General features: G+C 41.6%; 1 protein-coding gene across 1 annotated transcript in view; it reads left to right on the plus strand.

Annotated features, from left to right (window-relative positions):
- LOC118395212 (contactin-associated protein-like 2) overlaps positions 1–13,311 on the plus strand; it is a 67,709-nt gene extending 54,398 nt beyond the window's left edge. Inside the window, exons 18-25 of the mRNA XM_035788964.2 lie at positions 1,391–1,609; positions 1,905–2,141; positions 2,327–2,557; positions 2,929–3,062; positions 4,540–4,633; positions 8,526–8,756; positions 10,036–10,110; positions 10,436–13,311. Of these exons, the coding sequence (XP_035644857.2) occupies positions 1,391–1,609; positions 1,905–2,141; positions 2,327–2,557; positions 2,929–3,062; positions 4,540–4,633; positions 8,526–8,756; positions 10,036–10,110; positions 10,436–10,635 (1,421 nt within the window). The 3' untranslated portion in view covers positions 10,636–13,311. The remainder of the gene's footprint in view (positions 1–1,390; positions 1,610–1,904; positions 2,142–2,326; positions 2,558–2,928; positions 3,063–4,539; positions 4,634–8,525; positions 8,757–10,035; positions 10,111–10,435) is intronic.
- Positions 13,312–15,349: the final 2,038 nt, after the last annotated feature.

A 15,349-nucleotide genomic window follows, 5' to 3' on the forward strand; every position in this document is an offset into this window, starting at 1 on the left:
CAAGCCTACCACTGTAGTGTCGTCTGCAAATTTGATGATTGAGTTGGAGGCATGCATGGCCACGCAGTCATGGGTGAACAGGGAGTGCAGGAGGGGGCTGAGCACGCACCCTTGTGGGGCCCCAATGTTGAGAATCAGCGGAGTGGAGATGTTGTTTCCTACCTTCACCACCTGGGGCGGCCCGTCAGGAAGTCCAGGACCCAGTTGCACAGGGTGGGGTCGAGACCCAGGATCTCAAGGTTAATGATGAGTTCGGAGGGTACTATGGTGTTGAATGCTGAGCTGTAGTCAATGAACAGCATTCTTATATAGGTATTTCTATTGCCCAGATGGGATAGGTCAGTGTGCAGTGTGATGGCGATTGCATCATATGTGGACCGATTGGTTTGATCTAGGGTATCAGGTAAGGTGGAGGTGATATGATCCTTGACTAGTCTCTCAAAGCACTTCATGATGACTGAAGTGAGTGCCACGGGCGATAGTCATTTAGTTCAGTTACCTTAGCTTTCTTGGGAACAAGAACAGAAATACATGGTTTTGTGGTGGGCCATGTGCCTGCAAGCTGACTCTGGGTGCCAACTGGATGGTGTTTCCTCTGAAACATTGGGGTGGCTGGCTTCGTGTTTCGGACGACACATGGCTCTTGACCTTTGCCTCTCCTGAGTCCGTAGGGGAGTTGCAGCGATGGGATAAGACTGTAACTGCCAATTGGATATCACGGAAAAGGGGTCAAAAATAAAAAAAATAAGTCAAATTAGGAACCACTTTGGCCACCCTGTGTAGACTAGATGTCATAGCCATGCATTTCTGGAGTATTGTCAGGCATTACATGCAAATGTATCTATATGTATTTGTAATATATTTTACGTGACATTAAATATATTGAAATATAGTTTTTTTCCATATTGGTAATTGGTAAACATGAAATATTAATTTTTCTAAAACTTAAACTAAATAAAACCTAGCAAGTAGATCTGAAAACTTACTGAAACTAAACTGAAAATCAAATACAAATCTTAAAACTAATAGAAATAAAATCGAATATAAAAACACAAAACTATAATAACCTTGAAGTGGAAGCTCAGTTTCCCTAAAAATGCTTGTTAACTTTTTAACCACTCCCAAACAGACCAAGGTCTCTCAGACCAAGGTCTCTCAGACCAAGGTCTCTCATAGGCCCCAGCTTAATCTTTGCTTCATAAATGACCTCCTTGACAGATTTCCACCTCATAATTCAGCTGTTTCTCACCCAAAGCGTACGTATCCCCTTTGTCCCCACTGGCTCATAAGGCAGAGACTAAACCTTTCCACTTCTGAAGATCTAAAGCCTGTTTATCAGACTCACCCAAAACCGTATCTGATGCCTTCCGCTCTGTCCTCTCCTGCCCAGCTGCCACAGTGGTGTCCTTTTCCTTTGATGTGGGCAACGGTCTGGTGGAGCTGAGTGTGAGGTCATCCACTCCTCTTAATGATGACCAGTGGCACAGGGTGGTGGCTGAGCGCAACGTGAAGGAGGCTGTGCTGCAGCTGGATGGGCAGTTCAAGGAGGTTCGCCCTGCACCCCCACAGGGTCACACTCGCCTGGAGCTTTACAGCCAACTCTATGTCGGTAAGACATCCTTCCTTCCTGCCTCCCACCACATAGGGTAATGATGATCAGGTTTATATGTCTATGTTTGTAAGACAACTGGTGCTCAGCTCATGGTGTTTGGACCCGACTTATACAGGCCCACACAGTTTACACACAGAAACAATGTCAAAAGCTATTAGGATGTCAAGTCAACAACTAACAAGTTTTTAAAAAACTTGAGTTTAGAATTTTTTATCAGAAGTGTACTTGGTATCAAAGTTGTTGTAAACCAAAATGTCTAATGAGACTTTTTGTCATAAACGTTATCCTTCAGGTGCATCGGGTGGCCAGAGGGGCTTCCTAGGATGTATCCGTGCCCTGAAGATGAACGGTGTGACCCTTGACCTAGAGGAGAGGGCGAAGGTCACCCCGGGGGTGAAGCCTGGCTGCTCTGGCCACTGCACCAGCTATGGGCAGCACTGCAGAAACGGTGGCCAGTGCATGGAGAAATACAACGGTTACTCATGCGACTGCACCTTGACGGCATATGACGGGCCATTCTGCACTGAAGGTAAAATATAGTCACAGCCATTTGAGAGAATGGTAACTAAATGTTTTCGTTTTATTTCAACTTCACAATGTTACAACTCTAACTTTACCCTTTGCTTTTTGGAGGCTAATATCAATTCGCTTGTCAATTTCTCAAACGTCTGCTGATATTTTGTATTGCTGCCTTGTGTCTAATGTGTGTATTAGACGTGGGTGGCTACTTCGAGAGTGGAACACTCGTTCGTTACGACTTCCTTCCCGAGGGGGGCCTTCCAGCCATCAGGGATGTGAAGAGCCTGTCTCCCCTGCTGCCCACGGAGGGCAACCTTACACAGGAGGAGCTGGTGTTCAGCTTCAGCACCTCCAACACCCCCAGCATCCTGGTCTACATCAGCTCCAGGACCCAGGACTACCTGGCTGTGGTGCTCAGACACAATGGTGAGAGGGCAACTGCTCAAAGGGTTTAAAATGCTTGAGAGAATGTTAGAGCAATACTGGCCATCCGTTTAAAGGGTTTGAAAGGCAGAACCGCAGAATGTACAGGGAATTAGCTCAATAGCTAATTAAATAGTGCAACACACAAGTTGGGCATGGTTCTAGGCAGATGCATGAATAACTGAAACAGCAGAAAGAGAGAGTAATGGTCAATTTAGTATTTTAGCAATGTAGAGCTTAATTTAAAATACAATTGCCACTTGAGTTTGATACTCTAACCATGTTTCAAAGCCTGTGAGATAATGGGTGTACAACTATATGAATATGATTAAGACACATTGGGACTGACTGGGCATTCCATCTCCCTCTGTCAGGAACACTTCAGATCCGCTACAGCCTGGGAGGCCTGAGGGAGCCGTTCACCATCGACCTGGACCAGCGCAACATGGCCAACGGGCAGCCCCACCACATCAACATCTCCAGGCAGGAGAGGAACATACGGCTGCAGGTGATAATAATGAGGACGTTGCTTTATCTATCTATGGAGCACTTTTCAGCTGCAGCTCCAGGATGACCCTAGTGTTCCACTACCACAAAGGGTGATCTATCACACAGTGGGATTTGCCAATGTCCTGAAATGTATTTTCTCTCTGACTACTTTAGGCTGCAGGTAAAAATCTTAACAATGATGTAGTTTTAGCTAAAAAAACATTTTCATTTTCATCAAGCAGTTGAAAGGTAGGACTCTAATGCTCCACTTGAGTCCCAGGTTGGGACCACTCTCAGTGAGAGACCACTCTCAGACTAAATTAGACTTTTAAAAATATGAATCACATTTTTATTTGGCGTACCCCTGGGGGTGCTAAGGGTCCAACACGGATCCCAAAAGGGTTCTACTTGGAACCAAATGTAACGGCTTTCTTCTGTGGACGAAGGAGAGGACCAAAGCGCAGTGTGGTTAGTGTTCATCATGTTTAATAAAGACGATAAACGTTGCCACTACAAAATACAAAACAACAAATGTGAAGAAAAAAAAACAGTTCTGTCTGGTGCTGACTCACAAAGACAGAAGACAACCACCCATAAAAACCCAACACAAAACAGGCTACCTAAATATGGTTCCCAATCAGAGACAATGACTAACACCTGCCTCTGATTGAGAACCATATCAGGCCAAACATAGAAACGGGAAAACTAGACACACAACATAGAATGCCCACTCAGCTCACGTCCTGACCAACACTAAAACAAAGAAAACACAAAAGAACTATGGTCAGAACATGACACCAAAGGGGGTTATTCAAAGGGTTATCCTATGGGGCTAGCCAAAGTACCCTTTTAGGTTCTAAATAGCAAGTATTTTTCAAAGAGTGTAGTGCTTTTTTCACCCCTACTTTACTTTTGCTCTTTTTTTTGGTTTTCCTATATAATTTATTCCATCCTGGCCAAATTTCCTCATCTGCTGGCATGCACCTCTCCTACAGTGCATTCGGAAAGTATTCAGACCCCTTGACTTTTTCCACATTTTGTTATGTTACAGCCTTGATTCAGTTTGATAGCTACACAGACTATAGATATAGCACTTTTCATAAAGCAGTTCAAAGGTAGAACACTAGTGCTCTGCTATCAGGAAGGGAGGACACCCTTCTCGGTGAGAGGGATTTGCTGATACCAGTAAATCCAAAATAGATATTTGTTCTGTGTCCTCTCAGACTGCATTAGGCTTTTTGCAACACACCAGACCCACCTTTCCTGTGGAAGTGGTTTATAGTGCATTATGCTTTTTAGCACAGTTTATTTCTGTTTGTTTATCGGATTTTGATAATGCATGATACACTGGCATCAGTTAGGATTTCCAGGCATATGCTGTTTAAAATACACCACTAGGTGGTAGTAATTAACAAAAATAAAAAAGCCGGCTGTTGGGTTTATAACTGACTGTAATATAACATGATTGATGACCATATCGTGATGTTCTTTTCCAGTTGGACCATTACCCCCCAGTCAGCTACACTCTGCCTGCTGGCTCTGACACCAAGTTCAACCTGGTTAAAACTATATTCCTGGGCAAAGTCTTTGGTAAGTGTAGATATAATCCATGTATTCCTACTGGAGTGTAAATATAAGGAATGCTGTGTATCATGCGTGGAATCAATGTATTATTTACATGGAAGTCAGAGTTACTTGTATTGATCTCTTTGAATTTGTCCAAGAGTGATTAAATCAGGACTCTGGTTCTGTGTGTTTCTGAAATAACACTAAACCAGATTTTTTGTTGCCCATCCATGACTGAGTGATTGATCTTGTTTAGTCCAGGTGTATTAATATATGGAAAGAGGGCATCAATATATCTGGTAATGGTGATGTTGCCTTGACAGAAAAATCTTGCTTTGTTGATACAAAGACATGTACATCCATCCGAGTGCCCATATATGTTACAATAGGCCTTGTCTAGGCCTTTCCTTTGTCTTTGTCTGACTGACAGTGGTGACCCATCATTCAGGGCAAGTGGGGCAGTGCCTGTTTTGCATGTTATTTTGGTATAAATACGTGTCACATATCAGTTTAAAAACAATGTAAAAAAAGAAAAAGAAAAAGCTGCATAAGAACATTGTCTCTTTTTTGCTATCTTGAGTAAGGCAGCTCCAAAATGCAGGTGTTTCAGCCTAGCTCAGTGTTTTCTGTGGTGGAAGGGCAGCCAGCGGAAAATATAGAGCGTAGGGGTTGGTAATCTTCTCTAGTTCTGCCGTGATTGGCTCAGTGTTCTGTCACTCATGGGGACACTACGTTCAAGCCCCCCTTGGGTGCTGCCATAGATTTACATTAGAAGTGCCCATTCAAGAAGGCGCAAGGTTATTGGCCACAGATAAAATGATGTCAAATCACGTTATATCTACCGTAGCTTTGATTGGACTGATCATGTCAACAACATACTTTCAAAATCCTAGCTAGCAAGCCAGACAAGCAGTTATCTTCATGAATTATGTCGCCAATCTACTGGCAAACAATTTTCAGTCTTTGTCATATGAAGAGAAATGATAGATAAAACGTATCTGTGATCATTGGCCATTGGACATAAACATTACACAACAAGTTGGAGATCGCAAATTCAACAATGAGTGGTTTGGAAGGAATCAGTTGCTAACTGTAAGCGTTGCAAAGCAATCACTATTTTTCTTCCCCTGCCTGCTATTCGGTGGAGAGGGTGTGTGGTCCAAGTCTGGGTTTAAGGGTCTCTTTTCCAAGCTTAAAAGGATAAACATTCACACGTAACACCATGGGAATTAATTGGCCATGCTTACAATCCAACATGACTTCTGCCGCATTCAAAACAACTGGAAACTCCGAACTGTGAAATCTTGGAACTTTGAATAAAACGAGCTCCAACTGGGAAAATTGAACGGCTTTGAAAGGTCATCCAACAAAATATTCCAAGTCTGGAAATTAGGACTCTTTTGAGATCTCCGACCTGAAAATCACGGACGTCATGATTCAACCATGTTTTTTTTTCAGTTCCCAGTTGTCTTGAAAGCACCAGAAATCCAGAGAAGTTTCATAACACATTTTGCCCACAAGAAGGACTCCTGTTGAAGTGAGCACAGCACAACAACGGAGAGACCAAAAATGTATTGTATGCTTCTGCATAAATTATGTAATATGCCAGGGAGATATGTAGCTAAGAAAGTAATACTAACTGTATTTTTGTAGTAAGCTGTTAGTAACCTCACCCTAATAATTTGGTCCCTTTCCCCATAATACCTTAGCCAACTGTTCTGACTTGGAGGTACACATGTAGCCTATGGCCTGTTTTAGAGAAATGTTATCATCAAATATTGTAAGAGCTTTCATTGCCTGCTTACATGCCCCCTTTATTTATCCTACATTTTTGACTTGGTGTACAGGGAGAATACTGTAAGAACGTCTCATTGTTCTGAATTATGTCGTTGTACATTTCAAAAGTGCTGAATAGTCATATCGTCTGTCTTAGCTCGCTCATTAATATCTTAATCAAAATGATGGATTTCCTCTTATCCGCTCATCGTTCCCTTATGCCATAGTTTGTACATCTCAATTGTCAGTAGAAACCACATGTTTAAGCAAGTCAGCCATATAAAAAGGCAGTAAATGAGGCTGAGTTAACTGTTCCGCTGCCAAATAAGGCTCCACTGATAGCCAGGTATAGGGACAGCTTTATGTAGGCCCTAACAGTTTGTGGGCACCATTTGTCATTGTTATAGTGCAATTCATGTATTGTTTAGCGTTGTGTAGTGGCTTTGCTGTCATGCATCTAAAAAAAATGGAGTGTGCTCCACCAGGATTTACAGGCTAAAATCGTCACTGCTAACTGATATAGTACACCTACTATAGTACACCCACACCACTCAGATAAACTCAGGGTAAAAAAGTGTGGATCATAGGGCCATCAAGAACCACACCACTGCAGCACACAGCTCATCAGTATAGAGGAAGGTAGAATAGAAAACAGAATAAAGTGATGTGCGCATGGCATGGCGTGTTTGATTTCCGCTAAGGGAGGGAGCAGCACCGTGTTAGCAGGAGTCAGACACCAGTACACTGATCCTATTCTGAGAACAGTAGAATGCCCCATTGTGCCTGGCTGGTAAAGCCTTACAACTTCCCAGAGTGCTTTGCTGCTGCACTCGATTAATAAATTAACAACAATCTCTGACATCATCCTCAGGGAGGGAGGGAGCACAAAAGCCCGGTCCTGATCCCCATCCTGTAATCCTTTACTCACATCCAGGTTTTCTCCGAGCCTCGTTCCGTTTGTGAATGTATTAGCTCACTGATCCATGACATCATCATGTTTTCCCTGCCTGGTCTGGCTGTAAGGAAGAGAAGAGAAGGAAGGGAAAGGAGCTGGGCTGAACCATTTAGGGTGCATTCACATTCAGAGCTCGCTGGCAAACCAAGGCTTCAGGCACATAGACACCCTGGCAGATACACAGACAGGTTGGCATACAGACAGGTAATACACACAGGAAGACAGACAGAGAGATTGATAGACATATTGGCAAGAAGATAAACAGACTACTAGCAGGCAGAAAGGCAGCAGGGCAGATACAGAATTAAATGTTCCTGGCAGACAGACGAACATACAGGTAGACAGACAAGCATGTCTCATAGACAGGCATACAGCGGGCAGTGGTAGCACTATATAAGACAAGGACTTTTCCTCTGGATAGAGGGGCTGCGCCGTGGGGGCAGACTCAGAGTTAGCGCCACTTCATTCAGGGAGGACAACAGGGCAACCAGGTAATACTCTTCTGTATTTGACAAACTTGAGGTGGTATAGTGTTTTCAATAACAACCTACCTGTAACTACACTGTAAATCTGTAGGTGTTGGGGACCCTTATGGTAAACCTTGACCTTGTGTTGTTGTTGCAACTCTTTGTTTCAGATATATTTCTATTTTTGTGTCATTTCCTTTTCATGCAAGGTAGGCCTATGTTGTTTTTAACAAACATTGTCACTGTAGCCTAAGATGGTGAATACTTGTTCTGTAGATATTGCAATGTGTTTTCTGAAAAGTAGAGATAATGCATTGGCTAATGTTCCAAACAGGATGTGTTTGTCTTTTCAACTTGGGGGCATATAAAACATCCTTCTTACATGTAACCGTGAAATTACTCTTCTTTATCTGCCTTGGAGAATAACATATTGCAAAAGAATTGGATACTCTGTTTTCCCTGGAGTATAACATATCTGCAGTAGTTGCCTGACTGGTGGAAGCTAGGGACAGGGATTACAGTATCACCAACCAGAGACTAGGTTCAAGTGAACATAAATCAAACTGGGGAGGCTTACGGTGTTGTGCTGAGTAGTAGTGCATCGTGGTGGTAGACTAGTATTAAGTGGTCAGGCAGCATCAGTCAGCAGCTCCAAGAAGAACTCCTATCTAATCTAGAAGTACTGTGATGGTTTTTATTTTTTATTTGTTTTAATCAGAAACTGGCCAGATTGACCCAGTCCTCATAGAGAAGTACAACACCCCAGGGTTCGTTGGCTGTCTGTCCAGAGTTCAGTTCAACAACATCGCCCCTCTGAAGGCAGCACTGAGGTCTGGCATCGTCGCCCCAGTGACCACCCAGGGCATTCTAGTGGAGTCCAACTGCGGGGCGTCTCCTCTCACCATCTCACCCATGGCTGCTGCCAATGACCCCTGGCACCTGGACTCAGGTACAGTAAATCACTGTGTTTCTATCTATCCCCTTTAATTGTCCCACCAATGGAACCATTTATTCCTATCATGGGATTTTATTCTATTCTATTGAATTGTTGTGTTTATTTACATCTCGATACCATCATCTTGAATACTGCATTTTAAAAGTAGTCCTTTACAGTAGATATATTGTTGGTGGTCAACTAGCAGCACCAGCAGTCCACTCAGTCCTCCAAAGAGATTTGACATTTAATTAAAACTTCAAGGCATGATATTTAATAGTGGTACTTTTATTCTTCAGCTATTGAACCATTTAAACCCATGTGCTGTGCTGTTTAGCTCCTGTGGATAGGTCTACAGGATGGTTATCACTGGGTCAGTGTATTGATCCTGGGTGTGTTCTCTGGACACAAAGGAATGAGCTTTCCGGACACATGAGATCTATTGCTGCCCAGCCACTCACCCTCTTCTCTTAATCTCTCCATTACTGGGAACACAATATCTATCTCATGTCTGCTCTGCTCTGTATGAAATGTTATCCCTCAGGGACTCTAAGTGACTATTTGTATGTTTAACCTATGGAGGCATATGAGGTTTCAATAAATCAGATGAATCTTTTTAGTGGTACTGCTTTAGTAAGGATTAATATAAACAATTTCAATTGTCCCACAGCTAGGCCTAATGGGACTAGTTATAGATTGTTACACTATTGATATTCTGACTTTTACTAAGAGAGCTTTGGATGAAAAACATGAGAATAAGAGGAATAATCTTTGTATCATTTGATCTGAGCCTTGCATAGTGCTCCAAAGGCAAACAGATCAGTTCCCGGTATCTGTGATCCCTGCTCCACTGTGTGTGTGTGTGTGTGTGTGTGTGTGTGTGTGTGTGTGTGTGTGTGTGTGTGTGTGTGTGTGTGTGTGTGTGTGTGTGTGTGTGTGTGTGTGTGTGTGTGTGTGTGTGTATTTTGGGGGCGGTGATATGTGATGAGAGATTTGCACATATTCTGCAGAATCCACTCAAATGGACTAGAGTGCCCACAGAGATGTCAGATGAAAAGAGCAGACTGCCCCTCTTAACTCAGCCCACGCCTACTTCCCCCCATGACTCACACTGTGCATATACTGCATGCTATATTTATCGCCTGTCCTGTTTTTTTTTATAATCGGATGCCAAAGTGTGCCAGTTTACAATTGACATATCCTGTCTCTGTAAAAAATGTGTCATAGCATTTACATTTTTTTTAGCATTGTTTGGTTATTTTGTGGTTGATCCGTTTTTTTTTTCCTTTTTCAGCTGGTGCTGTATTCCCATTCAACGAGGAAAGAGTTAGCCGGGATGGAGTTGATCGGAACGCTGCAATTATTGGAGGTGAATAGGGGCAGTAATCAACTCACCTACTATACAGGGTTGTTGAGGTTTTTAAAGGTCAAATTAAATGAAATTACATTTTATTTGTCACATGCACCGAATACCGTGAAATGCTTACTTACAGCCCTTATCAAAGTGTATTTCTCACGTGCACAGGATACAGCAGGTGCAAACAGTACAGTGAAATGCTTACTTGCATATCACCTCAACAATGCAGTATTCAATATATAAAAAAGGAAAATAAATAGAAAAGGGCCAAATCCAGTAATCAATTTTTCAAAATAACACATTGTCATGTACCTCATAATGTCCTTTATACTTGTAGGTATCATTGCTGTGGTCATCTTCACCATCCTCTGCACCCTGGTGTTCCTGATTCGCCATATGTTCCGTCACAAGGGCTCCTACCACACCAATGAGGCCAAAGGGGCGGAGTCTGCGGACTGTGCCGATGCAGCCATCATTGTCAATGACCCAGCCTTCACAGAAACCATTGATGAGAGCAAGAAGGAATGGTTCATTTAATCAGACATTCACATTTTGGTACTAGTCAGTGGTGTGCCCATTGCTCTTTACACTTCGCTGTGTGAGGACAAGGCTTTCTTTGATGATGATGATGATGATGATGATGATGATGATGAATGAATAATGTGTAAATGGGGCATAGGAAGATTTCCCCATGGACTAGATGTGTGCATTGGCTGGCTTGTCTATAATGTATTTACATTGAGTGAGGAGTTGGAGGAGTTTTGGCAACATGATATCAGTCATTCACATAGAGCCATTATTACAACTACAGCATCACCTGGACTGAGAATTAAACATTTAAAAAACAATATCACTTTTTATATTTATTTTTTTCATTACTGTTGATGTCCTAATGTTTTTAGCTTTGATTGTAGAGATGTTTATGCCTGCATTTAATGGGTCAAGCACATAATGTACACTTCTAGTTCCTTTGCTGCCAAATGAGTACCAAGTGAGTTGCTTAGAGACAAAATGCTCTCCCTGCACATATTGAAAAACACATTAAGGTTTATGTCACTGACATTTGATTGTATTGCATTGTAATGTATTTGTTTGATTGCACTGCAGTCCTTATTATGTGTAGAATACAATGGCATGCTACACAACCATGGCATCCCTTCATTGCACCATTCCACACAGTAGCACTGGTATTTCCTCACAAATGTGTCTTTTATCTTGCAGATAATTTTTTGGGGGGGCCAAATTATTCAGCATGCTTTATCTGTTTCCCCGGTCTTGCTACATATGATGATGGCTCTTCTTGGAAAATTGTTTTTTGGCATGATATGACAGGTTCACGTTTGGCAACATTGTGACTTTTGAGAGGGAAGTGCTATGATATTGTCATGAAAAGGTTTATTGTACAAACAAGCAGCATATTACTTATTGTAATGACAATATCCAATGTGCCTTCAAGATTCAGCCACTCTGCTTTCAGTTTTGGACTATTTCCTTCTGGGTACACTGACTGTACCCTGAATATTGAACAAAATAAATACTGTATGGCCAATAGGGATGTATTTATGATGGTGGCTATATGCTAAAAGGTAAAGGACAGAACGTGGCTTAACTTCAGCTCCATGGGCAGTGATACACTATACACACGCTTAACTAATGCCTGAACTTCTATGCCTTTGTTGGTATCAATGTGTCTAGTTCTGTAGCACAGGAGGTTGCTGAGGGGAGGACGGCTCATGATAATGGCCAAAAACAGAGTGAATGGAATGTCACCAAACACATGGCACCATGTGTTTGATGTATTTGATACGATTCCAATTATTCCGCTCGAGCCATTACCAGGAGCCCGTCCTCCCCAATTATTAAGGTGCCGACAACCTCCTGTGTTCTATAGGTGTTATTTGATTTGTTTATTTGAGTACAGTGGGGCTGTATGTTTTATGTCTAATCATTTTATTTCCTTATTCATAAGATTCATTTTCACCCAGTAAGTCAGAATAACCCACAATATTAAATGTTTTTATGTTACAAGTGCCAACAAGATTATGTCAGCCTTTCCCCATGTTAAGATTCTCATATTCACATCATGTGGTTTGGGAATTGCTGTGATTAATTCAGAGTAGCATTACACAGACAACACAGTGTGTGCTGAAGAGAAGAACTGGAGGATTAGGAGAGCTAAGGGGAATGTAGACAGCATGAGAGACTGTCGTGAAAACCTCTGAAATGAACATAAAATTATTAGCTGTTACTGTTGAAGGCTGTAACAGCATCTGCAAACAGAATGTATCCTTCCAAATAATGTCAGTGTCCCACATGCCCACAGCAATCTGAATTGGATGATGAAATTCCTTAAATTGCACCACTGAACACATAAGCAAAGCTGTTATTATTAGGTCATTTCTTCACATTTTTTGTGTTGCTATTTTGTCATGTAGGCTATTGTTTTGAATCAACATGTAAATCCCTGTCTACATCTCAGAATGGTACATTTTGGTTTATTGTTATTAAGAGGAGCAAAACATTGGTTGTTCATCACTGTGTGTGCTAATAGTCAAGTTGCAACTGAAACACAATATACTTTAATATTCTATAAACCAAAATGATGAGAGGACATCCATTTACTGTAGAGCAACACTTTATGAGAAAGCATGATCTTACATTTCATTACAATATCTAACACGTCACAGTTCACAATGTAATATATAATATTATAGCATAGGATATAATAAAGCATAATATAGCATATTGATATTATGGAGATTTTTTTTTGTTATGTTGGTTTACCACTTTTGTCAAATGAATGATTGGCATCGGATTTCAAATTCCATTATTGTTTTTCTTTTCATTAGCAGCATGACAATTAAAACTAAAAACAGTACCACATTGCAGTGCAATTTATTTTACATTAATTCTTTGGAAATATTTTGTACATTTCTTATCTGAGGGATGACGTGCAAAAGTATTTTTTATAATATATTTACATTTATTTCATTGCAATTATAATTAAATGGCAGTTTTCTTTTTGATATTCTGTGTGAAAAACATACATTGTTGAAATTGTATTTTACAGTGGCTTGAGATCATGTTCCCCAAAATGAAAGATTTTACAACTTAATTTTGTGTTATTTTAGTTCAGTATTGTATGTCAGGCCTGAGATTGCATATGTAATGTGATTTTGTCTTAATATAAAACATTAAACAAGCCTTGCCATACAGAGTGTAGTTGGTTTTTCATCAGATGCCTCCCTATCAGAACATGCGCCCTCTCCCGACACCTACAGTGCTTTCAGAAAGTATTCACACCCCTTCACTTTTTCTACATTTTGTTGTGTTACAGCTTTATTCTAAAATGGATTAAATAAATGTTTTCCTCGTCAATCTACACACAATACACCATAATGACAAAGCAAAAACAGGTTTTTAGAAATGTTTGTAAATCTATTCAAAATAAAAAACAGAAATACCTTATTTACATAAGTATTCAGACCCTTTGCTATAAGACTTGAAATTGAGCTCAGGTGCATCCTGTTTCCATTGATCATCCTTGAGGTGTTACTACAATTTGATTGGAGTCCACCTGTGGTAAATTCAATAGATTGGACATGATTTGGAAATGCACACACCTGTCTATATAACGTCCCACTGTTGACAGTACATATCAGAGCAAAGCCATGAGGTCAAAGGAATTGTCTGTAGAGCTCCGAGACAGGATTGTGTTGAGGGAAAAATCTGGGGACGGGTACCAAAACATTTCTGCAGCATTGAAGGTCCCCAAGAACACAGTGGCCTCCATCATTCTTAAATGGAAGAAGTTTGGGAACACCAAGACTCTTCCTAGAGCTGGCCGCCTGGCCAAACTGAGCATTCGGATGAGAAGTGCCTTGGTCAGGGAAGTGACCAACACCCCGATGGTCACTGACAGAGCTCCAGAGTTCCTCTGTAGAGATGGAAGAAGCATCGAGAAGGACAACCATCTCTGCAGCACTCCACCAATCAGGCCTTTATGGTAGAGGGGTCAGACAGAAGCCACTCCTCAGTAAAAGGCACTCAAAAGCCTGCTTGGAGTTTGCCAAAAGGCCCCTAAAGGACTCTCAGACCATGAGAAACAAGATTCTCTGGTCTGATGAAACCAAGATTGAACTCTTGTCCTGAATGCCAAGCGTCACATCTGGAGAAATCCAGGGACCACTCATCACCTGGCCAATACCATCCCTATGGTGAAGCATGGGGGTGGAAGCATCATGCTGTGGGGATGTTTGTCAGCAGCAGGGACGGGGAGACTAGTCAGGATCGAGGGAAAGATGAACGGAGCAAAGTACAGAGAGATCCTTAATGACAACCTGCTTCAGAGTGACAAAGATCCCAGACTGGGGCGAAAGTTCACCTTCCAACAGGACAACAAACGAGTGGCTTCGGGACAAGTCTCTGAATGTCCTTGAGTGGTCCAGCCAGAGCCCGGACTTGAACCCGATCTGAAATCTCTGGAGTGACTTGAAAATAGCTGTGACGCTCCCCATCCAACCTGACAGAGCTTGAGAGGATATGCAGTGAAGAATGGGAGAAACCCAAATAAACTCGGCTATTATTGTTGGAAATAATAATTTTGTGCTAGCTCGCATGCTAGATAACCATAGTAATGGGTTTGGTTAGCTAGCCAATTTAGCTAGCTAGTGTTGTCAACCAGATCAGCATCTGAATTGGATTTATTTTGAGTGTTATGCGTTGATTGGTGACAATGGTATGATCATATATTGAGCATTATCTGAGCATTATAACACAAACACAACCCCAAATAAATGTGGAATGGCATGTATATTTAGACTTTGGCTGGGCTTGCTAATTGCAAACTATAGCCAGTGGACCATTGCATGCTGGGATTTTTTGTGTAACTGGTTATATTCTAAAGCCGTGGAATTGTATTTTTCATATATTTAACACTTGACCTCAGAAAGTAGTTAGCTGCGCTTGTAGAATATAAACTCTTTGGTGGCATTGTATTTGGTAGACTTCCCAGCTGGCACCAAGGATAGGGCCGAACTCAGTTGAGTGAAGGTCCGATCTGCATCAGCCAACATTGTCAGGTCAACAGCGCGCCGACTTTGATGGTGTTGCAAGGGTTTGGGTTACAGCAAGGAAGGCAAATACACTGAAAAAATATATAAACGCAACATGTAATGTGATGGTCACACGTTTCATGAGCTGAAATAAAAGATCCCAGAATGTTTCCATATGCTTATTTCTCTAAAATGTG

Source organism: Oncorhynchus keta, chromosome 15 (assembly GCF_023373465.1).
Source record: "Oncorhynchus keta strain PuntledgeMale-10-30-2019 chromosome 15, Oket_V2, whole genome shotgun sequence".
Taxonomy (NCBI): Eukaryota; Metazoa; Chordata; class Actinopteri; order Salmoniformes; family Salmonidae; genus Oncorhynchus; species Oncorhynchus keta.